Genomic DNA, 27289 nt, shown 5'->3' with positions numbered 1-27289 from the left:
TGAGCACACAGCTGGTACCTTCTAAAATCAGGTAAATCTAACCCTCCTTCAGAGCTTGGCAACTGCAGAGTAGCCATTTTTAGCTTTGGTTTGCATTTACTCCATATGAAAGAACTGAGCCAACCATTTAGTTTTTTTAAACCTTATTTGAAAATAAAATCAGAATCATTTGGATAGGGTAAAGTAGTCTAGGCAATATGTTCATTTTAATCAAGGCTATACGTCCTAGCCAGGATATCAGCAGAGAGTTCGAAGACACTAAATCTTGTCTCACTTTCTCAAACAAGGGAACAAAGTTGACTTTATACATTTGCTTAAATGTAGAGGTTATGTGTACACCTAAATAAGTAAAGCCTGCCGGAGACCATTTAAAGGGGAAGAAGGGTAATGTTTTAGGTACTGAATTTAGGCTCCCTAGCGGCATGGCCTCTGATTTCGTCAAATTGACTTTGTATCCAGAAAATTTGCTAAATAAGTCAATAACATTAAGTAACGCAGGTACTGAAGTCCCTGGATTAGAAACAAAAATTAAAACATCATCCGCATAAAGACTTATTTTATGATGCACTTTGTCCATTTGCAAGTCCTGTATAGCAGGCGCTGTCCTAATGGCCTCTGCCAATGATTCAATAACCATGGCAAATAAAAGGGGGGGACAAAGGACATCCCTGCCTGGTTCCTCAATGTACAGGAAAGCTGTCTGATCTGAGCTCATTAGCTAGAATGGCTGCTTGAGGATTATTATACAGGACCTTGACCCATTTGATAAAATTATCCCCTACACCAAATTTATTTAAACAGTAAAATAAATATATATTTGGGTCGGTCAAAGGCTTTCTCTGCATCCAAAGAGAGGACTAAACCATCAATTTGCTGATGCTGAAAAACCTGAAAGATATTGAGCAGTCGCCTAACATTTATTACTAGAATTTCATCCCTTTTATAAAACCAGTTTGGTCCTCCTTTATAATTTTAGGCAAGAGACCTTCAAGACGCATGGCCAAAATTTTTGCCAGAATTTTCCGGTCTACATTAAGAAGGGATACGGGCCTATAAGAGGCACAGGATTCTGGACATTTCCCCTTTTTCAGAATGAGTGAGATATTTGCTTCTCTCAAAGTCTGGGGTAACTCATTATTTGAGAATGCATTGTTAAACACGTTAACTAAAGGTTCCACTAATAGGTCTGAGAATTCTTTGTAAAATTCACAACTGAACTCATCAGGCCCAGGGGCTTCTCCATTCTGTAGAGTTCTTATAGCATTAACCACCTCTTGTCCCGAAATGGGGGAATTAAGAATGAGTTTATATTCTGATGGTATGGTGGGCAAACTGAGCTGGGCAAAGAATGTATCCATTAAAACAAACACATCACTTGGCTGTTCAGAAATATAAAGATTGTGGTAGAATAATTTAAATGTGTTATTAAGCTTATCATATATATACACGGTTGCCTTGAGCATCACAAAGGGCTGCAATATTCTGTGACTGCTCTTTTTTTTTGTAAGATAAGATAATGAGATGAGATGCCAAGTACTTCCCAGGTTTATCTCTATGTTCATAAAATTTTTGCCTAGTAAATCTAATCTTAAAGGGATAGTTCGGGATTTTTGACATGAATCTGTATGGCATCCCCATCAATAGTGTCGTGCAAACACACTGACTTACCCCTGACAGCATCCTGTGAGTCCAGTTCTTGTCCAGTTTTGGTCCAGACGAAAGTAGTCTGGCAAGTTTGTTGGGGTCACGAAAGTAAAACGTTTTTCGTCTCAAAACAGTATGTGTTCAAAAGAGTGATATATTTGCATCACAAAACCGTTGCCAAATAAAAAGTCAGACCTCGCAATCGCTTGGCACTATTTTCTCTCCCTTCTTATCACTGCGCGCTGCCGCCAGGTGACAGCGAAACGCAGACCCACTAAGCTGGTGGGAGACCAAGGCTGCACTCTATCCATGGCTTACACACGTGATGGCACGGAGGGTGTGTATAGTGGCAGCATCTGTCCCCCCCAGAGAGGATCTTTTCAAAAGCAGGACAGATCATAACTGAGAGGAGAAATAGAATCAGAATTAACTAGTTAATTGCAGCAATTAAAGGAATAGGTAGGAAAAGGAAGGCGCAAAGACACCGCGCAGCGCCTGAAAACGGGTTTTCAGGCGCTGCGCACCCGTTTTCAGGCGCTGCGCGGTGTCTTTGCACCTGCAGCGGTGCTTTGCCTGTGCTGTGGCTGAAAATAGTTCCAGATATAAATTGGTCTAGTAAATCCCTTCGTGTTAATTTGCATTGATATGTGTACTCGATGTGAATGTACAAGTCATGAGAAATAATTATAAAAAATCTTGAGTTATTTAATTCACTTTTGCAACGACAATGCTAGCTGGACACGCCAGCGACTAAGCTAAGCTAACCTTGGCGTTTATAGATCAGGACAATGGCTGGGTCGGCTACAAAACGCTTTGGCTCACTCATCCAACTCTAGGGACTGCAGGGACTGACTCAATTTCATTTGGGGGTGGCGTATTCCTTTAAATCAAAAATAAAATCTCAGGAGCCGTTTGGGAGCCGAAAGAGCCGGCTCCTTATAGTAAGAAGAGCCAAAAGAGCCGGCTCCCGAAAAATAGCCGAAATTCCCATCACTAGTAAACAATGAATGAAACAGCCGTGGCTGTCACCTGGCGACAGTGCGCAGTGATACCGAGGGAGAGAAAATAGTGCCAAGCGATTTCGAGGTCTGACTTTTTATTTGGCAACGGTTTTATGATGCAAATATATCACTCTTTTGAACACATACTGTTTTGAGACGAAAAACGTTTTACTTTCGTGACCCCAACAAACTTGCCGGACTACTTTCGTCTGGACCAAAACTGGACAAGAACTGGACTCACAGGATGCTGTCAGGGGTAAGTCAGTGTGTTTGCACAACACTATTGATGGGGATGCCATACAGATTCATGTCAAAAATCCCGAACTATCCTTTTAACTTCCTCATCTTGTGTTAGAAGATTGTCTAAAGTTGCTCTAACTGCAAATATTTCTTTCAAAATAACAGGAGTTGGAGACTCGATATAGGCACTTTCTTTAGCCTTAAGCTCAGCCATTAACAAATTTTGCTTTTCTCTTTTTTGCCTCTTTTTACTGGCTGAGAAGGAAATGATGTACCCTGTAGCATAAGCTTTAGCGGTTTCCCATAGAATGGCAGGACTATCTGTAGATTGGGTATTGATGGAAAGAAAGTATCTGAATTCAGTGGCAAAAGTAAGTAATGTATAGATTTAGGCACTGCCTAAAAGTGGAGCTCCCATCTGTTTCTGGATTGTAGAATTTTCTTATCATAGCCAGTCTCTTTTGTTTTGTTTTATTTCTTTACTGGCTAGCACTGGCCACTAGGCGGCGTGTATGACTGGTAATTACTAACACTGGCCACTAGGCGGCGTGTATGACTGGTAATGACTAACGCCGGCCACTAGGCGGCGTGTATGACTGGTAATTACTAACACCGGCCACTAGGCGGTGTGTATGACTGGTAATTACTAACACCGGCCACTAGGCGGTGTATATGAGTGGTGGTACATGTACAAACCACAAAAAATCGACTCGATGGATTTACCATTTTTTCTTAGGTATGGTGCTCCGCTTGCGCGGGCCGATAAAAGCATGATCTTTTAAGATAGATGTGTTTTAATCTCCAGTATTTCACTCCATTGTTTATACCCTTGAGGGAGAGATCTAAAACCACCTTGGCATGGTCAGAGATAAAGACCTGACAAGAAAAGTAATCGATTCTACTGTAACAACCATGAGGTGCAGAAAAAAAGTGTATGCTTTATCTGTTGTGTGGGTTGTTCTCCAAACAAATCCAAGATCTTCACGTATAGAATTGAGTGCTTTAGCTTGAGAAGAGAGAGGCATAGCTTTAGGAGGTAGTCTATCAGTAAGAGGATTTAGTATGCAGTTAAAATCTCCACCCACAATGGCAAAGTCTGACTGAATCTGAGAGAAATCTAGGAGCACCTTACAGGACTTTCCACTAAGGCTCATACTAGCCAGCCATGACAAATAAGTAGCCAGCCGAGGGGGAGTAAACACACAAACTCCTGTGCACACAGTTCCCAGGATTAAATGTATTTTCCACAGACCATTTATTTATTCACTTTACTCAAATACAAAGTAAAATGGCAGTAAATCTTCTTTCTTTTCTTGCGTATTGCATCATGAGGCGTTCCTGGCTTGTAAATCTCTTATTTTCAGTGCATGACACATTCACGCAGCTGAGCATGCTATGAATTAACAACGACAACGGTCTGCAGTGGTGGCTACACAAACACTCAGCGAACATTTCTCCATTTGTGTATGAAAATACAGTCCAACAACTCAGTTTGGTTCCATTTACAACCAACGGTGTCTTTTGATGCCAGCACGTAATTGAACGAGAGAAGACTGGTTTACCGGAGACAAAATAAGCGTTATCTCTACTTCTGTAACCTCCGACGGCCCCGACACACTACTGCCTCCGCCGAGTGCGCGCGCACACACCGCATGTCGGGGCCGCGGATGAGTCACTCTCCCTTGGTCAACGAAGTCGGCGGGGAATTTGTGGTTATTATCGGTACAAACAGCGCGAATCACAACTTAAATGAGTGCGGTTCAGTTTGACATTATTGTCAGTCCGTTAGATAAACATTTAATTTTATTAAAATCGAAAATTAATATTTAGAGCTAGGGCTGTGCGATATGGGAAAAAATGAATATCCCGATACATTTTCTCCATTTCACGATATACGATATATATCTCGATATATTTAAATCTCCTCTAAAGGACCCCATGAAATCTAACTTTTACTCTTTACTGTTTTCACTACAGTCCCTGCAGATTAAATAACATTCTTGGTTAACTTTACAGGTGGTTTTCAACAACACATTTTAAATTTTCATGTTCATGATTAATCACAATTTAATTCTCATCTCATTATCTCTAGTCGCTTTATCCTTCTACAGGGTCGCAGGCAAGCTGGAGCCTATCCCAGCTGACTACGGGCGAAAGGCGGGGTACACCCTGGACAAGTCGCCAGGTCATCACAGGGCTGACACATAGACACAGACAACCATTCACACTCACATTCACACCTACGGTCAATTTAGAGTCACCAGTTAACCTAACCTGCATGTCTTTGGACTGTGAGGGAAACTGGAGCACCTGGAGGAAACCCACGCGGACACGGGGAGAACATGCAAACTCCACACAGAAAGGCCCTCGCCGGCCACGGGGCTCAAACCCGGACCTTCTTGCTGTGAGGCGACAGCGTTAACCACTACACCACCGTGCCGCCCACAACTGAATTGAAATAAGACTATTTTTATTAAACAAAGATGTGGCACAAACTGCAAAAACAATCTTGAAAATTGCAACAAAGGGGCAATACAATACAGAGCTGCTCAGAGCTCAAATCAATAAAGTGCAAGCTCAACAATGAGAGAGACATTTAGCCTAAATAAGAAAAGTGCTCATTCATTAAATTATTTAAAAAAAAGATCTCCAAGCTATTAACCTGACTACTGAGAACCACTGGAACATTCACAATAGAGAGACAGATTGAGGGAGAGAAGAGAGAGAGATCTGCAAAACATTAATTTTTCTCTTTGCACACTTCTGAACTGAATGTTTTCTGGCTCTGCCTCTCAGATGTGTATAATTCCGGTATTTCTCTGTAAAATGTCTGCGACCAGGCAACTCATATTTGGGATAGAGTGTGTTTGGTAATTTTTGGAAGCCTGGTTTTTCCACTATACTAATTGGGATCATGTCTTCGGCAATGAAGTTAGTGATTGCATCCGTTATAGCTCTCCATCTCCGACTCGTTTTCTCATATGGGGTGGTGTAAAAAGTATGAACACTTTTTAAACCTGTGCACAACATGTGGACTTTTATATGCGTCAATGTATTTGCCATGGCTTGTCTGTGTCTTTTGTTTTGTTTGCGTATCGTCCCTGTTCACTCACACTACATTACCCAAAATGCACCACCCTGTTAGTCATACCGGCACGCTAATTGCATGTATCTCCATTGAACCGGTAGTGCCATCTACCCGGTGAGTTTTGATCATTAGCGGCACACATTACAAATCATAAACACAGTTACCTTACCGTTTAAATGCAGTTTAATCCAAACATCCTAGCGAACAGTAAGATAACTTCTGATTCTGCTCCATTTTCCATTCCGTTGTTGATATTGGTTTCTCCACAACTCACACACTTGCATCCATTAGCACTGATGTCTCCCTGGTCCGTCTGACATGGATTCCCCGTAGGAAGCGCGCGCCTCGGGTGAGCAATGTTTTAAGTTCCACCTTGGGGCTAGGGAAAGTTTACTGGTTGTAGGGGTGAGTGTTGTGTTTTCTGTGATGTTTGTGTCATTTATGTTAACTGTGGGGATGGGAGATGTATGTAGGTATAGTGGTAGATGTTTGTTATGTATTTTAATGGTGAATGGAATGTTGACATTTTTAATCTTCACTGTGAATTTTGATTTGTTTTGGTTTGTACCTCTGTGGTGAATGGATTTATTCAATCATTTACACTGTTTCTCATTGGTGGCTGTGTTTAGGAGGTAAGTTGGCCAATTATAGGATTATTACTTTTCCTATCTCTGTCAATTATCGTATTACTGTGCATTGTATTTCAGCCAATCATAGCATTCCGTATATTGTGGGCTCAGCCAATCAGAGGGTAATTGGTGGGATATTTAAAGGGCTGTATTTTTTTTGTTGTGAGTGTTTTGACAGGCTCTGGTGGAGGTGAGACCCTTGTAAATCAGAATTGAGAACTGTGAACTGTAAGTACTGTTGTTGCAACTTGTCGTGAGGTTGCCTTCCAGTTCTATGTGTGTTTATCTAGTTATGCCTATGATGGCCCGTTTGGTTTCTTTTTGAAAGTCTTTTGTTTGTATTTTGAGTACTTCTCCGCATTGTAAAATAAATCACACTCATTTACTTTTAAAATCTTCGTTCTCGTTGTACTCATTTGGTGGTGACGCTTAGTGGAAGTGGGACAGCAACGGTACCCTTTCACAGGTGGCTTTGGAGAACGAGGCCGCTATGGTCATTTGTTTAGCTTGTGGGGGGGTTAGCTTGTGGGCAAGTAGTTCGGAGTTTGAGACTCTTCATACTGTACCAGGTGAGTTTTCAGGTGATGGAACATATATTTGTTGTGCTGCTGCCTTTCGTGATGACAGGGTTTTTTTTGCACACTTTACAAATTGGCATTTGCTGTTCCATGTCCTCCTCGCAATATCCAAAAAAAATGCCAGATGACTGACCCCTTACTAGTTCTTTTAGGAACCAATTCGTCCGCTTCCATTTTTAATTTGTCGCTGAAATTGACAGAGCTTACACAGTAGTCTATGCAACACCAGCGATTGCACGAATTGAGTCAGCGCTGTAAACCGGAACTAGGAAATCTTCCCGCCGGCAGTGTTGCCAGATACTGCTGACGTTTTCCAGCCCAAAATATGTTCAAAACCCACCAAAACGCACTTAAAACCGCCCAATCTGGTAACACAACCGGAACTAGAAAATCTTCCCGGAAGTTCCTTTCAGCACCGAGATGTCGCCCGGGATTGGTTGGCGAGTGCGTGACGTTATTGTTTGTTTTACCCTTAGGCAGCCTCTCACGTTACTGCCTGAGGGACAGGGAGAAAACCACCGGAAAAGGTTTTAAACAAATGCAAGTCGGCAGATGACCATAAAATACTCGATAGTTACGATATAATAATTTTATGTATCTCACACAGAATTTTCAGAGATATATCGAGTATATTCGATATATCGCACAGCCCCATTTCGAGCCTGTGGGCTACAAAAATAATAGTCATTAAAGTAGCCAGCTGGACTTAATTGTGTAGTCGGCTGTATGGCCGGCAGCCGGCGCTTGTGGAAAGCCCTGCCTTAGTTATAAAGTCAGAGGGGTGTGCAGGAGGGTAGTACACATTCAATATAGAAATAATTGTACCTTGTAAGACACCCTTGACAATAACGTATCGACCATTTTTATCTTTGATACAGTCCAATGTTGAAAACTGCAAATGTCTTCTCATTAAAATTGCTACTCCTCTACTTCTTGAGGTGAATGAGGCAGAAAACACTTGATTACAACCTTCCCGCTGCAATTTAAGATGATGTTCGTCATTCAGATGTGTTTCTTGTAAGAGGGCAATGTCAATTTGTCCTTTTTTCAAAAAAGTTGGTACTTTTCTTCTCTTAACAGGATTATGAACCCCTTTAACATTCCATGTACACAGACGTAGCACTTACCATGTTACCTAATTCGACCCTTTATACAGAAAAAGTATACTGGAAACATGAAACTAAAAGCATATGAGATCATATGTGCGTTCACTGAGCCAAGAAAAACAACAAATATTAAATAAAAAAGTGAACAGGAACTACTATACAGAAAAACACAACAAAAATGCAAAATGTTCAAGGGGGTTTGTCCCTGCCATCTAACCTGCAGGGATTACAAACCTTCCTCCACGGCAAGACTAAAAAACTTGCCGTCCAATCCTCGTTCCAAAACAATGTCAGTATTAAACTACACCTTACTCTGTGGCGATCATCTCATTATCCCTAGCCGCTTTATCCTGTTCTACAGGGTCGCAGGCAAGCTGGAGCCTATCCCAGCTGACTACGGGCGAAAGGCGGGGTACACCCTGGACAAGTCGCCAGGTCATCACAGGGCTGACATATAGACGCAGACAACCATTCACACTCTCATTCACACCTACGGTCATTAGAGCCACCAGTTAACCTAACCTGCATGTCTTTGGACTGTGGGGGAAACCAGAGCACCCGGAGGAAACCCACGCGGACACAGGGAGAACATGCAAACTCCGCACAGAAAGGCCCTCACTGGCCACGGGGCTCGAACCCGGACCTTCTTGCTGTGAGGCGAAAGCGCTAACCACTACAATAATCTCATCTCATTATCTCTAGCCGCTTTATCCTGTTCTACAGGGTCGCAGGCAAGCTGGAGCCTATCCCAGCTGACTACGGGCGAAAGGCGGGGTACACCCTGGACAAGTCGCCAGGTAATCACAGGGCTGACACATAGACACAGACAACCATTCACACTCACATTCACACCTACGGTCAATTTAGAGCCACCAGTTAACCTAACCTGCATGTCTTTGGACTGTGGGGGAAAATGGAGCACCCGGAGGAAACCCACGCGGACACGGGGAGAACATGCAAACTCCGCACAGAAAGGCCCTCGCCAGCCACGGGGCTCGAACCCGGACCTTCTTGCTGTGAGGCGACAGCGCTAACCACTACACCACCGTGCCGCCCTACAATAATCTTAATTCACAAAAAAAAAGAAACCATCCAAGCACACTCGCAGTGGCTATAATTTGCTGCACAATAAAATATACAGCGCATACATAAGTCGAGCAGGGGGTATCTATATACCGTGTTGTTACCGTAACGCGCATCAATCTGATCAATGACTGAGTCCGCTTTGTAGATTGTCAATCTGACATGCCTTAGCGTCCTCTAATGACTGAGCCAGAAGTATGGCGTCCTTCAGAGAGTCAAAACATCTCTGCTTTCCATCCACTGTCGCCCTTAAGATAGCCGGATAGAGCAAAGCATAGTCCATGTTCATTTTTTTCAATCGGGATTTTACGTCGTCAAATGCTTTACGTCTCCGAACCACTTCAGCTGAGTAGTCATTGAAGAATGAGACTTTGGGCTCTCTGCGTGCGGAGTCGTCCTGGTCACGTCCGCAAGACTCGTGTCGACGTGCGGCATCAATCACCCGCTGTTTGTCTCGAAAGTTGTGGAATTTCAGTATCAGTGGCCTTGGATGTTGATTTGGGCTGGGTTTCGATGCTAAGGATCTGTGAGCCCAGTCAAGCTTCAGTCGGCTATCTTTTGTTGTCATCTGGAGGTATTCAGGGACCCATTTCTCTAAGAATTTTACTGGATCTGACCCCTCGGTGTCCTCAGGTAATCCAACCATATTCACATTGCATCTGCGGCCTCGGTTGTCAGGGTCATCGATATGCTCCAGCATGTCGCGCTTGTTTTTCAAGAGCCATTATCCTAGCGTTTGAGGATGTAGCTATAGTTTCAACATCAGCAATTCGCTCTTCAGCTTCAGCAACACGCATAGCAATTGTTTGCAACTGCAAGGTCTGGTCTTTAATGGCCTCTAAGACTGTGGTAACTTCGGTGTCTATGACTTTAGTGAGGTTGTCAGTTATCTTATCCAAAGCTTGAATAAGACATGGCTCCATAGCTCTTGAGCTCGCATCGGTTAGCTCACCTCCGCCATCAGGGCTCGAGGTAGAGCTGGTCTTTGCCGTTTTTTTCGTTACTTTCTTCATACTGTCTGAGATTTGCAGAAAATAACTGTCCAGGCTCATGATATGATACCTCCTGTTCAAAATTTTGTATTTTTATCGCACAGACATGAATAATTCACACACAACCTAATAAATGCCACCGGAGCTGTCCTATACTGATGCTCACTCTACGCTGCCATCTTGCGCCCCCTCATTATGGCTGCTTCTTAATAGGACTGAAGTTTCAATCAACAAATGTTACCTTTAGCACTATTAACGGCTCTTGTGTTTGTCCATCTTGTTGGGGAACCCTTAAACTGTGTAGTACCTACCACATAGTATTTCCGCATCATAGAGGAATTAGGAAGCTGAGAAACTTTAACTCTCCAAAATCCTCTGAGGACCACTTTTTCTAGTCGGGTAGTTATATTATTACTAGGTGTGTGCACTAATACAGCACTACTAATAGTGCCCTTAATGATTGGGGTCAGGTTTTATTCTGCGTTTACTTATCTTTGAGCCCGAAACTACAGGATACACTCCATTCACATGTCTAGACTTCATTATTCATTAAAGAAAGTATTCTTAACATGTAATGGCATTCAGAGATCCTACACCTTTCAGCTGAGCACACTGACAGTGTGACATAAGGATCTGTTAATTCTCTACAGACGATAAAACCTACACCACCGCAAATACATTCTGTTCACACAGACTTTAATCCTGACCAGTGCTTATCTTTGTTCCTGGAAGACGATTCAACAGTGAGGATGAAAAGTACTAAAAGTATACTACTACTACCACTGCTACTACTACTACTACTACTACTACTACTACTACTACTACTAATAATAATAATAATAATAATAATAATTGTGAATTAATATTATAAATACAATTTTAGATTTTAGTAGGACACTCTCTTCAAGCCATGCTATTCATAATACAACACACTTAACTGAGTAAAAGTATTGCTTCTGTAGTAGTAATAATTCACTTGAATAAAAAAGTAAAAGTAGTCAAAGAAAATTACTCATAGTAAGTAAAAGTAAATTAATCTGGTGAAAATTTGAGTAAATTAACAAAAAATGACTTGTTCATGTCTACAGTTGACACAGCTAATCAAATTCAATTTTCTACTCTGTTCTTTTGTTACTTAACCATATGAGCTACGCTGAAGTGAAAACAACCGATATACAGCTAGGGTTACAATGGAGGGCTAATCCTCTGGTAACTGCGAGAATTTGACTCCCTACTTGCATCTACATTGCAGTGTGCCTTGCCAGATGGCAGTAGGTACCATTTTTATGATGGCCTTTGGTATGGCCCAACCACAAGTAGAACTTGCGATCTCCCAGTCAGGAAGCAGGCACACAAACCACTAGGCCATCTCATGGTACCTATTGACCCATCCCACGTGACGTCACAACAAATGCGGCTGCCATTTTGGACATGAACTACCAGTAGTCTACCACAGCCAACAACAAGGAACGACGGTGAAGCATCGAAAGGAATATAGCCATCAAAGAAAGTTTTTACTTTCAGCAAGACTTCCATCATGCCATTATATTGTTGTGCACCTGGATGTAGTAACCATCAACACACAAGGCAAGATTTATCATGTTATCGGATCCCGACAGATGCTGACCGACAGAGAAGATGGATGGTCTCTAAAATATTGGCAAAATGATGTTTATTGACATAGCAATCGTGTGTAATGGGAAGCATTTGCATATCCGAAGTGTTGTGTTTACATCAAAGATAAAATAAACCGATATGACAACGACTGCTGCTGCCAGGTTGGGGACACAAACTAGTAGAAAGGAAGTGTGCCAACAGTGCCAACACACTTCCTTTGTGGTCGATTCTGCTTTAAGGTAAGATGCATTTAATTATTCGTCTGCTGTGGGTTTGGAATCGGTAGCCTGACCGATTCGTTCATGTTTGTGGTGCCATTTGTTTGTTGACGCGTGTTGAAATGGAAGATTGGTTGTTGACATGATTTCCAGTAATGCTTTGGTGCTGCTGTGGATCAGATGTGTTGAGTAGCCTGACTGTTTTTTTTTTTTTTTTCTTGCGTGTGGTATCATTGTTGACGCGAGGTTGTTTTTTGAACATGCCAATGCGGACACGATTTCCCCTGATGAGTTATGACTTCAGACGCGATGCGTGTGTGGAGTCCGCGTGATATGTGCGTAAGATAGGCTTCTCATGTGTTTGGAGATCCGCGCTCTGAGACAAGCGCAAGCACACACACACCCCCAAGGGAAAAAAAGGGACCCCCCCGAAAATATCAGCATAGTTTGAACACTGGGTTGGAGAAAGTAATGGCAAATAGTGAGTGCACAAACCATAGAAGGTAAACTGTACACAGCGCCAGGGCAGTGTAATGGTATGTCTACTTTTAGATTGTGTTAGCTTATCAATGAACACACTTGTCACTCGACGAGTTTCACGTCTTTACGACGGATACTTAAATGTGTGTTAGGTATTATTGTTGCAGTCTAAGCAGTCATTGTAGCAGATAGATGAGCGAGAACCGAAAGGGTCTGTGCCATAAACCGTTATTTCTTCATGTCCAAAATGGTGGTCGTGTTTACGAAGGTCACATGAGTGGGAAGGATCAATAGGCTGTAGCAGCATCTAATTTAATTAACATGGAAATCAATAATTACAGAGCGTCAAAAGTGACACCTTAAGTTTAATACAGAGCTTTATTGCAGTAAAGCCTCCAAAGGTCCTTCTAGTGAGCCACGCTCACGTTCACATTTTTCCAGTTGGATGCTGTCAATAGTTCCAAGGGATTTGGCTCACATAATTTGCAGATCATTATCATTATCCTGTTTCCTTTCATTTAAAAACAGAAAATACTTGATAAATTGGACCAGCAAGGCTCATGTGTTTTCACTATCTCAAACATTGCTGCTGCTGAATAAGCTTTTGGCACCTGAAGTATAGACTTTCTGCAGGAAACACCTTTACTTTGATTGGGTCTCAAAACTGAATAATTGTAATATAATTGTATTGGGACTGCACCAAAGGGTTGCCCAAGGACAATGAAGCTCAAGCTGAGCTAACCCACTGGATATATGTTCCTGGGGCGGGGTGATTTTCTCAACTGCGCTCACAGAGGTCCAAATCAGATTCAAGGCACATCTTTGGCCCCATGAGCCACACAGAGGCCACATAAAATCTAATTATATCCATCAGTCAGCTGTGTATTGTAGGGTGGGGTGTGTGCACGTGTGTCACACAACTGTAGAATTGGGCTGAGGTATAGCGCCCTCACTTTGCTTTGTATTCTAACCATTTCTGGCTGCCTGCTCTTTCTCTTCCCAGTTCTTTGTCATTATCCTGATAGTCTTCATTGCTGAGGTCGTTGGAGCAATTGTGATTGCGGCCTTTAAGGGACTGGTAAGTAACAAAGAGTATTTATAGATGCAGAAACTGCTTTAGCGCACCTGTTGCTTAATGATGTGTATTTGCACATTCTGGCTCTCTCAGCTACACACTCTGATAAGTCAAGTGGGAGTCACTATAGTGGATGGCATTCAGAAAGGTTACGGCACTAATAAAGAGGTCACGCAGGCGTGGAACACCACTATGGGCTTGGTTGGTAAACTTTTGTCATTAATTACAGACAATCTTGATACTATTTTGTAATTGCATTTCATGTGTTGATAAGCATTAAAAGACACATTTTCATATATTTATATTCTAGGAATAGTTATGTCTTATTTGGTCAGTAATCTCTGTGATTAAAGATATGCTTTCTATGACAAAGTTCTGCTTAAAATAAACGATTTAAATGCTAATATGTAAGTCTTGTGTTGGTTGAACACCCCCTTGTATCTGTGTCCTCTTGTAGCTGAAGTGCTGTGGATTCAACAACTATTCAGATTTCACAGACTCCCCTTTCGTCAAAAACAACGCTCTGTATCCAAACCAGTGCTGTCATCCGTCTCAACACTGTAACTCCAGCATGGCTACAGCTGCGGTAAAGCCTACTGATTTTTTTTTTTAATTTAGTTTAGTTAGCAGAGACAATCTGCTCATCTAGCTGCTAAAAGAGCCAACAGTGATGCGAGTACTGCAAGACTCAATTTTCACAAATTGATTTAAAAAGAAATGGAAACACAGGACTAGTTAGCTAGAGAAAGAACATGGGTTGTCATTTGTTTTTGGTATTTTCATATTTTATATCTGCATATAAACTCTTCTTCATTCCTTTAAATTAAAAGCAAAGAATTTCACAAAACTGTTACAAATCCTTTTGCTAGAATGGGAAAATAACTAACATCCCAGCATTTTTGTCTGCAATCTGATATGATTTTATCTTTTTCTTCCTCAGAATGTTAAAGGATGTTACCCTGCAGTGATAAAACTTTTTGACTCAAATGTAGTTGTCATCATAGCTGTGGCCTTGGGCATCGCAGCACTTGAGGTAATGTAGCCACACCCCCATATTTAACGTCTTATATCAAAAGTTTAGAGTGAAAGTAAAAGGTTATTGGTTATAGCATGTTGCTCTTTCATTTTGTCATTTTCTCAAAGCTGATATTTTTCCTTTGTTTTTTAACTATTAGCTCTGCGCTATGGCTGTCTCCATGACCTTGTATTGCCAAATAAAATCTACACAAGCCTGAAACCTGACCAAAAGAACATCCCAACATCTCAAATTTACAAATGCATATTTACTGAAAGCAATTTTAAAATAAATGAATAGATTTCCAGATTTTTTTATTAAATGTTTTTAATATATGAATACTTAATATATGCACAATAGCATGTTTATATTCTTTAAATGATCAGGCCAAAAAAAAAAAATGTGTTTCCGGTATACCCGACCGACCCTAATCCGTACCGCCCAACCCTAAACTTTTTTTTTTTCTCGTTTTTTTCCCAGTCGCGACTTTTACATATAACCCAACCGCGTGAACCGGAAGTTTTTGTCACTCACTGGGAAAATCAGGGCTTTCCACAAGCGCCGGCTGCCGGCCATACAGCCGACTACACAATTAAGTCCAGCCGGCTACTTTAATGACTTATTTTTGTAGCCCACAGGCTCTAAATATTAATTTTCGATTTTAATAAAATTAAATGTTTATCTAACGGACTGACAATAATGTCAAACTGAACCGCACATGCGGTGTGTGCGCGCGCACTCGGCGGAGGCAGTAGTGTGTCGGGGCCGTCGGAGGGAACAGAAGCAGAGATAACGCTTATTTTGTCTTTCACCTAGAGACATGATTCAAACTTTAAAACCGAGACAAAATTCTCCTGTGTGGATCTGGCATTCAACTTTTTTGCTAGGTTCTATACTTTTTGATCAGTCACAGATCAAACACCATGAGCAAATCTGGAGAAATTCAGACTTTATAATGGGTGTCTATTGCGTTACACACCAGTGGAGTTTAGAGTGTAGGCAGCTTGGGAAAAAAAAAGCTCTAACTTTCTCATTTAAACTGTTTTCTCAGCCACAATTTTCACTCTACACACACAACTTTCTCAAAAGTTGTAGTCACACATTGTGTGAATCAAGACAAGTGTCTCCCTGAGCGATAGGATTTACAGTTTTTGAATGAGAAGCCTGAAAGTAAGGAGAGGACAGCCGCACTCTCCCATAGACTCGCATTATAAACGTGGCAGCGCTTTTACTGCAAAATCAGAAAAGTCACTTGTTTTTAACTCGCTCTAGTATCCACATTTTTTACACTAGGGACAAAAAAATTACATTTGTGTGTTCATGGGAGCCTTGTAGCGCTCAATGTGAAAGAATTTTGTGAATAGCTCCTTTCGTTTCCGTGTAAATCAGCGTTGTTCGAGGAGAGGGAACTATGAGAAAAAGCGCTCTTTGCTTGTTATATTGTGTCTTTTCCCTGCACCGTTACCAAGGCGACGAGCTGCACTCAGGGAGCAGAGAGGGGCGGGGCTGCTCTCTCTCTCTCTCTCTCTCTCATGGTGTATTGAGCTGTTATATTTACAGAAAAATTCATGTTAAAAGGTGTCTCATGCTGCATCAGATTCATCAAAAGGTGGTAACTCAGGTGACCTGCAAAGAAATTCATTATATTTTGTGAAATTATTCCTGTCTAAATATAGGTTATGGCAGCCATCTTGAAAAAAAAATTCAAAAAAAAAAAGCCTGCCTACCGACCCTAGTTTTGAAATCTACGTAACTGGAAACACACTTTTTTTTTTTTTGGCCTCATGATTAACACTTAATTTTCTTGTTGATTTCAGAAATGTGATTTTCAAATAATTCAGTGTCTACCAGCATTATGTTATAGATGACATTAAATTTTTAAATGCCTTTTGAGCCAATTTTGCAGTTAAGGTATCTGTAATGAATATTATATGAATGATATTTTGCACCTTAAACTGTTCCGTGTAAATAAATAGCAAATAAAAGAACTAATCTATCAATCTTTCAAATAAAGTGAATTTGGGGTATGCTAATATAGAATGTACAGAACATTTTATGTGTCAATATGAAATTGACTGTCAGTGTAAAAATAAATAAATATAAATGTGTGTACATATGCACCTTATGTTTGAATTCTCTTTAAGATAAAAAAAAAAGTCAATAAACACAGAAATACATCTGTTATAAAAATTATTCAATAATTTCTGGGTTAAAAAAAAAAATTCAAAACTCTTGAAGTCCCAGTGTCAGGAAATAGTTCTGAAGTGGATGGAAGTGCATGTTAGCTGTTTTTATTAACAAACCTGAGCAGAGAAATCCAAAGTGTGAATCTAATCTTGAAGTCAAAACCAGGCAAAATAGTCAGGCGATGAGCAAATATCAATGCAAGGGCAAAACCCAAAATACAACAAGACGACAGAGTCCTCTATATCCCCCGCCCTATATTCCAAGTTTCAAGATATTATTTGTCACATTTTTCAATTTCTGCTGCAAGAAACCAACCCTACCTCTTTACACTGACCTCAGCAGCCCATGGCATGAGCCCGCCGGACCTTTGGTCCAGGGGAGCTAAAAATTAAAATTTCTCACATTTCTTAGTATCAAAAGGCACATATGCATTACTTAAATCAATACACATACCAACTTTCAAGACCATACCACTCATAGTTTTCAAGTTCTGCTCCAGAAACAAAACCTACCCTGAAGACTAACTTGAGAGACTAAGTCTGAAAATGTTTCCATGGAAACATGAAAAATTAAAATTTCTTAGTATGAAAAGGCACATCTACATCACCTTGTTAACATGTATACCAAGTTTCAAATCCATATTATGAATAGTTTTGGATATATGCTCCAGAAATGAACATCACTCTTAAAAACTATGTAAAAATTTGAAAAATACTTCTTTTCAAAAATCCAAAATAGCAAAAGGCACCAGTTCACATGTTGCCTGATATGTATACAAAGTTTCATGAAGATATCTTCAGTAGTTTTAAAGATATGGTCCAAAAGCGAAAACGTGACCAGAAGACAGCTGGACGGAAACCCTTTCTATATCCCCCACCAAACTTCGTTTGGGTGGGGGATAAAAACCAGAGAGCAAGGCAAAGCCAAAAACCAGAATAACAATGAGAAATTGAGGCTTGGTATTACCAAGTTGGTAAGTTCAAGTACATAAATAACTGAGCGTTACTTTGCAGTGAGGCGCTGTTCAGAGTCCTTATTTATAGCGTGAGATGAAATTGTGAACAGGTATGTGCAATCCGAAATCTGCTGTCGTCTGTCTGTGTGTGTAAACATTAAGTGTATCAGTCCTAAAAAAAAAATCTCCCAGCCTTACTTGCCCAATGTGCAAACAGCACCCAAAGCATACTTGCCCAAAAAAACAATTCCACTTGCCCAGAGCTTTCTTTTATTTTGGAGAGGACAGAATACAGTTGATTTTTTTTTTTTATATAGGTGAATCAGCATAATTATCATAAATCCACAAACCCATAACACCAATATATGCAGACGCATTCAGAAAGAAAAGTTCTAGTGGCAGAGGAATTAATAATTTAGGGTATATTAAGCTATACAGTTTTGAAAGGAGTATTATTATAATAATAATAATAATAATGCTGGAGCTTTGTTTCTGTTATCAAAGAAACACAGTCCTGTGCAAAATGTTACCGTGGAACCAGAATGTAGAAATGAACATACAGTTCAAGAGAGTTCTACACAAACACACTGAACTTTACAACAGCTGCACATATGTGAAATGGAAATAAATCGACTAAGGCAAGAAAAAGCTATTTTGGGTAAAATGGTTATTGTCCGTTACACACTGACCAACCTGTGTGACTCAATTGTGCCTTTTTGAATCGAGAATAAATGAAAAGGGAATTGAACATGAACCGTTTTATTTAAATTATTCTTAGGAAAGTGATTATAGTTACTATCTAACTACAGCTACAACAGGAATGTGCCGATTCTGTTACTGTTTGTAATTATTGTACCATATTGTTGAAAGTCTCGAGCAATACATTTTATTTTACAAATAAAACTTCAGATATTGTCTTAACAATAATAAGCATCACTGTATAAATGATAGAGTGCAGATACAGTTAGGTCCATAAATATTTGGACAGAGACATTTTTCTAATTTTGGTTCTGTACATTACCACAATGAATTTTGAACAAAACAATTCAGATGCAGTTGAAGTTCAGACTTTCAGCTTTAATTCAGTGGGTTGAACAAAATGATTGCATAAAAATGTGAGGAACTAAAGCATTTTTTAAACACAAGCCCTTCATTTCAGGGGCTCAAAAGTAATTGGACAAATTAAATAATTGTAAATAAAATGCTCATTTCTAATACTTGGTTGAAAACCCTTTGTTGGCAATGACTGCCTGAAGTCTTGAACTCATGGACATCACCAGATGCTGTGTTTCCTCATTTTTAATGCTGTGCCAGGCCTTTACTGCAGCGGTTTTCAGTTGCTGTCTGTTTGTGGGCCTTTCTGTCTGAAGTTTAGTCTTTAACAAGTGAAATGCATGCTCAGTTGGGTTGAGATCAGGTGACTGACTTGGCCATTCAAGAATATTCCACTTCTTTGCTTTTATAAACTCCTGGGTTCCTTTGGCTTTATGTTTTGGGTCATTGTCCATCTGTATTATGAAACACCGACCAATCAGTTTGGGTGCATTTGGCTGGATTTGAGCACACAGTATGTCTCTGAATACCTCAGAATTCATCCGGCTGCTTCTGTCCTGTGTCACATCATCAATAAACACTAGTGACCCAGTGCCACTGGCAGCCATGCATGCCCAAGCCATCACACTGCTTCCACCGTGTTTTACAGATGTGGTATGCTTTGGATCATGAGCTGTACCACGCCTTTGCCATACTTTTTTCTTTCCATCATTCTGGTAGAGGTTGATCTTGGTTTCATCTGTCCAAAGAATGTTCTTCCAGAACTGTGCTGGCTTTTTTAGATGTTTTTTTAGCAAAGTCCAATCTAGCCTTTTTATTCTTGAGGCTTATGTGTGGCTTGCACCGTGCAGTGAACCCTCTGTATTTACTTTCATACAGTCTTCTCTTTATGGTAGATTTGGATATTGATAGGCCTACCTCCTGGAGAGTGTTGTTCACTTGGTTGGCTGTTGTGAAGTGGTTTCTCTTCACCATGGAAATTATTCTGCCATCATCCACCACTTTTTTGTCTTCTGTGGGCATCCAGGTCTTTTTGTATTGATATGTTCACCAGTGCTTTCTTTCTTTCTCAGGATGTACCAAACTGTAGATTTTGCCACTCCTAATATTGTAGCAATTTCTCGGATGGGTTTTTTTCTGTTTTCGCAGCTTAAGGATGGCTTGTTTCACCTGCATGGAGAGCTCCTTTGACTGCATGTTTTCTTCACAGCAAAATCTTCCAAATGCAAGCACCACACCTCAAATCAACTCCAGGCCTTTTATCTGCTTAATTGAGAATGACATAACAAAGGAATTGCTCACACCTGCCCATGAAATAGCCTTTGAGTCAAATGTCCAATTACTTTTGGTCCCTTTAAAAACAGGGTGACATGTTAAGGAGCTGAAACTCCTAAACCCTTCATCCAATTTTAATGTGGATACCCTCAAATGAAAGCTGAAAGTCTGGACTTTATGTCCATTATATAACTATAACTTGAATATGTTTCAGTAAACAGGTAAAAAAACAAAATTTGTGTCAGTGTCCAAATATATATGGACCCAACTGTAGCTGAGTAACTACATGTCCTTGGGGTTGCTGAGACATGGACGAGTGTGAATAAGCTCTAGCCCACAGTTCAAGTCAAAGCTCTTCGAGAGTACAGGTATGTGTCAACTTACGACTGCGTTTGGTTATGACTAACCGATCGTAAACCGATCTGGTCGTAAGTCGTCCTATGTTAAATGAACGCAAGTATATCGTGATGTGTAATGATATTGTAATCATCTTAAAGTCTTATTTTATAAAAATTTTCTTATTTCATTACCTTGGCTCATTATTTGGTTTAAGTCAAACACTGCATACTACAGTACAATTCGTTTAACATGTGCAAAACAAAAAACATGAAAGACAGGTGTGAAAGAAAACACTTTAGTTTGAAACATACCAAAATACAAATGTAAAACATAGCAAAATACAAAACTTAGTGACCGCTGGTATCACTGGTGCTTGGCTGTGGGTCGTCTACGTCATCATCAGCTGTTGCAGCGCTCGGGCTGGCGGGAGGATTTGCTCGTTTCATAAACCAGGAGCTGGGGCGGAAACTGTTGTACGCGGCGAGAGGCTGGATGCTGCCAGGAGCTGGGGTGGAAACTGTCGTACGCTCAGCTAGGAAACACTTGCCAGTCATAACCAGACGGTCGTAAAGTCGATCGGTCGTAAGTTGCATAGGTCATAAGTCGACGACTACCTGTAAATGCTTTGGCTTTCATAACATTGTTTCCAAAAGCTGATGTCGGGAAAAAGTCTTTACACAAAGGAGGTCTTCTTCTGTAGTTTTTTAAAACTGTTCTTCCGTGTCGGGACTTTTCGGTGAAAAGAAGGTATATTCCAACATGTAGCTAACGCTAGTCCACAAATCTGCACCGCCACTCCAGTCATTTCGAGGAATTTTGCACGGATCAGAACCGCTAATAAAAGTCTTATTTCCATGTATATCCATCCTTCACTTCTTTCTGACCAAGACTGTCGCAGTAATCCGGTAGTACAACCCCAATTCCAAAAAAGTTGGGACAAAGTACAAATTTTAAATAAAAACGGAATGCAATAATTTACAAATCTCAAAAACTGATATTGTATTCACAATAGAATATGGACAACGTATCAAATGTCGAAAGTGAGACATTTTGAAATTTCATGCCAAATACTGGCTTATTTGAAATTTCATGACAGCAACACATCTCAAAAAAGTTGGGACGGGGCAATAAAAGGCTGGAAAAGTTAAAGGTACAAAAAAGGAACAGCTGGAAGACCAAATTGCAACTCATTAGGTCAATTGGCAATAGGTCATTAACATGATTGGGTATCAAAAGAGCATCTTGGCGTGGCAGCGACTCACAGAAGTAAAGATGGGAAGAGGATCACCAATCCCCCTAATTCTGCCCCGACAAATAGTAGAGCAATATCAGAAAGGAGTTCGACAGTGTAAAATTGCAAAGAGTTTGAACATGTCATCTACAGTGCATAATATCAAAAGATTCAGAGAATCTGGAAGAATCTCTGTGCGCAAGGGTCAAGGCCGGAAAACCATACTGGGTGCCTGTGATCTTCGGGCCCTTAGACGGCACTGCATCACATACAGGTATGCTTCTGTATTGGAAATCACAAAATGGGCTCAGGAATATTTCCAGAGAACATTATCTGTGAACACAATTCACCGTGCCATCCACCGTTGCCAGCTAAAACTCTATAGTTCAAAGAAGAAGCCGTATCTAAACATGATCCAGAAGCGCAGACGTCTTCTCTGGGCCAAGGCTCATTTAAAATGGACTGTGGCAAAGTGGAAAACCGTTCTGTGGTCAGACGAATCAAAATTTGAAGTTCTTTATGGAAATCAGGGGCGCCGTGTCATTCAGACTAAAGAGGAGAAGAACAACCCAAGTTATCAGCGCTCAGTTCAGAAGCCTGCATCTCTGATGGTATGGGGTTGCATTAGTGCGTGTGGCATGGGCAGCTTACACATCTGGAAAGACACCATCAATGCTGAAAGGTATATCCAGGTTCTACAGCAACATATGCTCCCATCCAGACAACGTCTCTTTCAGGGAAGACCTTGCATTTTCCAACATGACAATGCCAAACCACATACTGCATCAATTACAGCATCATGGCTGCGTAGAAGAAGGGTCTGGGTACTGAACTGGCCAGCCTGCAGTCCAGATCTTTCACCCATAGAAAACATTTGGTGCATCATAAAATGGAAGATATGACAAAAAAGACCTAAGACAGTTGAGCAACTAGAATCCTACATTAGACAAGAATGGGTTAACATTCCTATCCCTAAACTTGAGCAACTTGTCTCCTCAATCCCCAGACGTTTACAGGCTGTTGTAAAGAGAAAAGGGGATGTCTCACAATGGTAAACATGGCCTTGTCCCAACTTTGAGATGTGGTGTTGTCATGAAATTTAAAAAAATACCTAATTTTTCTCTTTAAATGATACATTTTCTCAGTTTAAACATTTGATATGTCATCTATGTTCTATTCTGAATAACATATGGAATTTTGAAGCTTCCACATCATTGCATTCCGTTTTTATTTACAATTTGTGCTTTGTCCCAACTTTTTTGGAATCGGGGTTGTAGAACTTTTTTAGCTGTAGTTTTCTTCGGACAACAGCAACATATGCTGGACATCTTTGCTTGGCTTCAGTATGTGAACAGCCAATCAGCGTGCCCCAAAAGTGTTTACGATTTTTATGTCACGATCTACAACCCATGGGAGACACCCTTGATCAGCTGTCCACCAATCACAGGCTCCCATGCCACAATGGTGGCATGTTGATATAATTTTTATTTTCTAAATATGTATCGTTACGAAATATATTATGAAACCATCAAAAACAATTTTAAAAATCGTAACACGCACACACTGGTTAGAGGTAAGGAACATTATTCAGTGATATTTATTATTAACTCCAACCGTGATATAAAAGTTCCAAGTTTGACACCTGCCCGCTTCTTTAACCATTCTTTGGTAGAACGACTTGTGTGCTTAGGGTCGTTGTCTTGCTGCATGACCCACCTTCTCAGACAGATGTCATGACATTTTCCTTTAGAATTCGCTGGAATAATTCAGAATTCATTGTTCCATCAATGATGGCAAGCCGTCCTGGCCCAGATGCAGCAAAACAGGTCCAAACCATGATACTACTACTACCACCACCATGTTTCACAGGTGGGATAAGGTTCTTATACTGGAATGCAGTGTTTTTCCTTTTCTCCAAACATAATGCTTCTCATTTAAACCAAAAAGTTCTATTTTGGTCTCATCTGTCCAAAAAACATTTTTCCAATAGCCTTCTGGCTTGTCCACGTGATCTTTAGCAAACTGCAGATGAATAACAATGTTCTTTTTGGAGAGCAGTGGCTTTCTCCTTATAACCCTGCCATACACACCACTGTTGAGCGTTCTCCTGATGGTGGACTCATGAACATTAACATTAGCCAACATGAGAGAGGCCTTCAGTTGCTTGGAAGTTACCCAGGGGTCCTTTGTGACCTCGCCAACTATTACATGCCTTGCTCTTGGAGTGATCTTTGTTGGTCGACCACTCCTGGCGAGGGTAACAATGGTCTTGAATTTCCTCTATTTGTACACAATCTGTCTGTGGATTGGTGGAGTCCAAACTCTTTAGAGATGGTTTTGTAACCTTTTCCAGCCTGATGAGCATCAACAACGCTTTTTCTGAGGTCCTCAGAAATCTCCTTTGTTCGTGCCATGATACACTTCCACAAACATGTGTTGTGACGATCAGACATTGATAGATCCCTGTTCTTTAAATAAAACAGGGTGCCCACTCACACCTGATTGTCATCCCATTGATTGAAAACACCGGACTCTAATTTCACCTTCAAATACTTCACATACAAGGTTCACATACTTTTGCCACTCAAAGATATGTAATATTGGATCATTTTCCTCAATAAATAAATAACCAAGTCTAATTTGTTTAACTGGGTTCTCTTTATCTACTTTTAGGACTTGTGTGAAAATCTGATGTTTTAGGTCATATTTATGCAGAAATATAGAAAATGCTAAAGGGTTCACAAACTTTCAAGCACCACTAAAATATTATATATACACACACACACACACACGTATAAACACGCACAGTTAGGTCCATATATATTTGGACACTGACACAAATTTTGTTTTTGTTTTTTTACCTGTTTACTGAAACATATTCAGGTTATAGTTATACAACAGACATGGACGTAAAGTCCAGACTTTCAGCTTTCATTTGAGGGTATCCACATTAAGATTGGATGAAGGGTTTAGGAGTTTCAGCTCCTTAACATGTCACCCTGTTTTTAAAGGGACCAAAAGTAATTGGACAATTGACTCAAAGGCTATTTCATGGGCAGGTGTGGGCAATTCCTTCGTTATGTCATTCTCAATTAAGCAGATAAAAGGCCTGGAGTTGATTTGAGGTGTGGTGCTTGCATTTGGAAGATTTTGCTGTGAAGAAAACATGCGGTCAAAGGAGCTCTCCATGCAGGTGAAACAAGCCATCCTTCAGCTGCGAAAACGGAAAAAAAACATCCGAGAAATTGCTACAATATTAGGAGTGGCAAAATCTACAGTTTGGTACATCCTGAGAAAGAAATAAAGCACTGGTGAATTCATCAATGCAAAAAGACCTGGACGCCCATAGAAGACAACAGTGGTGGATGATCGCAGAATAATTTCCATGGTGAAGAGAAACCCCTTCACAACAGCCAACCAAGTGAACAATACTCTCCAGGAGGTAGGCCTGTCAATATCCAAATCTACCATAAAGAGAAGACTGTATGAAAGTAAATACAGAGGGTTCACTGCACGGTGCAAGCCACACATAAGCCTCAAGAATAAAAAGGCTAGATTGGACTTTGCTAAAAAAACATCTAAAAAAGCCAGCACAGTTCTGGAAGAACATTCTTTGGACAGATGAAACCAAGATCAACCTCTACCAGAATGATGGAAAGAAAAAAGTATGGTGAAGGCGTGGTACAGCTCATGATCCAAAGCATACCACATCATCTGTAAAGCACGGCGGAGGCAGTGTGATGGCTTGGGCATGCATGGCTGCCAGTGGCACTGGGTCACTAGTGTTTATTGATGATGTGACACAGGACAGAAGCAGCCGGATGAATTCTGAGGTATTCAGAGACATACTGTGTGCTCAAATCCAGCCAAATGCAGCCAAACTGATTGGTCGGCGTTTCATAATACAGATGGACAATGACCCAAAACATAAAGCCAAAGCAACCCAGGAGTTTATAAAAGCAAAGAAGTGGAATATTCTTGAATGGCCAAGTCAGTCACCTGATCTCAACCCAATTGAGCATGCATTTCACTTGTTAAAGACTAAACTTCAGACAGAAAGGCCCACAAACAGACAGCAATTGAAAACCGCTGCAGTAAAGGCCTGGCACAGCATTAAAAATGAGGAAACACAGCATCTGGTGATGTCCATGAGTTCAATACTTCAGACAGTCATTGCCAACAAAGGGTTTTCAACCAAGTATTAGAAATGAACATCTCGTCTCGTCTTCTTCCGCTTATCCGGGATCAGGTCGCGGAGGCAGCAGTCTAAGCATGGAAGCCCAAACTTCCCTTTCCCCAGACACCTCGGCCAGCTCCTCGGGAAGAACACCGAGGCGTTCCCAGGCCAGCCGAGAGACATAGTCCCTCCAGCGTGTCCTGGGTCTTCCCCGGGGCCTCCTCCCGGGGGGACATGCCTGGAACACCTCCCCAGGGAGGCGTCCAGGAGGCATCCGAAAAAGATGCCCGAACCACCTCAGCTGATTCCTCTCGATGTGGAAGAGCAGCGGCTCTACTCCAAGCTCCTCCCGAGTGACTGTGCTTCTCACCCTATCTCTAAGGGAGCGCCCAGCCACCCTGCGAAGGAAACTCATTTCAGCCGCTTGTATCCGCGATCTTGTTTTTTCGGTTATTACCCAAAGCTCATGACCATAGGTGAGAGTCGAAATGTAGATCAACCGGTAAATTGAGAGCTTCGCCTTTTGGCTCAGCTCCTTCTTCACCACGACGGACCGGTAAAGTGACCGCATCACTGCGGAGGCTGCACCGATCCGCTTGTCGATCTCACGCTCCATCCTTCCCTCACTCGTGAACAAGATCCCGAGATACTTAAACTTCTCCACTTGAGGCAGGACTTCTCCACCAACCTGGAGAGGGCAAGCCACCCTTTTCCGGTCGAGAACCATGGCCTTGGACTTGGAGGTGCTGATTCTCATCCCAGCTGCTTCACACTCGACTGCAAACTGCCCCAGTGCATGCTGAAGGTCCTGGTTTGAAGAAGCCAACAGGACAACATCATCCGCAAAAAGCAGAGATGAAATCCTGTGGTTCCCAAACAGGATTCCTTCCGGCCCCTGGCTGCGCCTAGAAATTCTGTCCATAAAAATTATGAACAGAACCGGTGACAAAGGGCAGCCCTGCCAGAGTCCAACATGCACTGGGAACAGGTCTGACTTACTGCCAGCAATGCGAACCAGACTCCTGCTCCGTTCGTACAGGGACCGGACAGCCCTTAGCAAAGAGCCCCGAACCCCATACTCCCGAAGCACCCCCCACAGAATACCATGGGGGACACGGTCGAATGCCTTCTCCAGATCCACAAAGCACATGTGGACTGGTTGGGCAAACTCCCATGAACCCTCGAGCACCCTATGAAGGGTATAGAGCTGGTCCAGTGTTCCACGACCAGGATGAAAACTGCATTGTTCCTCCTGGATCCGAGGTTCGACTATTGGTCGAATTCTCCTCTCCAGTACCCTGGAGTA

At 41.3% G+C, this 27289-nt stretch overlaps 1 protein-coding gene across 1 annotated transcript in view; it reads left to right on the top strand.

The window, feature by feature from the left end:
• Positions 1-16840, top strand: part of tspan34b (tetraspanin 34b) — a 42179-nt gene extending 25339 nt beyond the window's left edge. Inside the window, exons 4-8 of the mRNA XM_060901531.1 lie at positions 13680-13754; positions 13845-13952; positions 14209-14337; positions 14692-14784; positions 14927-16840. Of these exons, the coding sequence (XP_060757514.1) occupies positions 13680-13754; positions 13845-13952; positions 14209-14337; positions 14692-14784; positions 14927-14986 (465 nt within the window). The 3' untranslated portion in view covers positions 14987-16840. The remainder of the gene's footprint in view (positions 1-13679; positions 13755-13844; positions 13953-14208; positions 14338-14691; positions 14785-14926) is intronic.
• The last annotated feature ends 10449 nt before the right edge of the window (positions 16841-27289 follow it).

This window comes from Neoarius graeffei, chromosome 20 (assembly GCF_027579695.1).
Source record: "Neoarius graeffei isolate fNeoGra1 chromosome 20, fNeoGra1.pri, whole genome shotgun sequence".
Lineage (NCBI taxonomy): Eukaryota > Metazoa > Chordata > Actinopteri > Siluriformes > Ariidae > Neoarius > Neoarius graeffei.
This window is presented reverse-complemented; position numbering and strand designations above follow the sequence as displayed.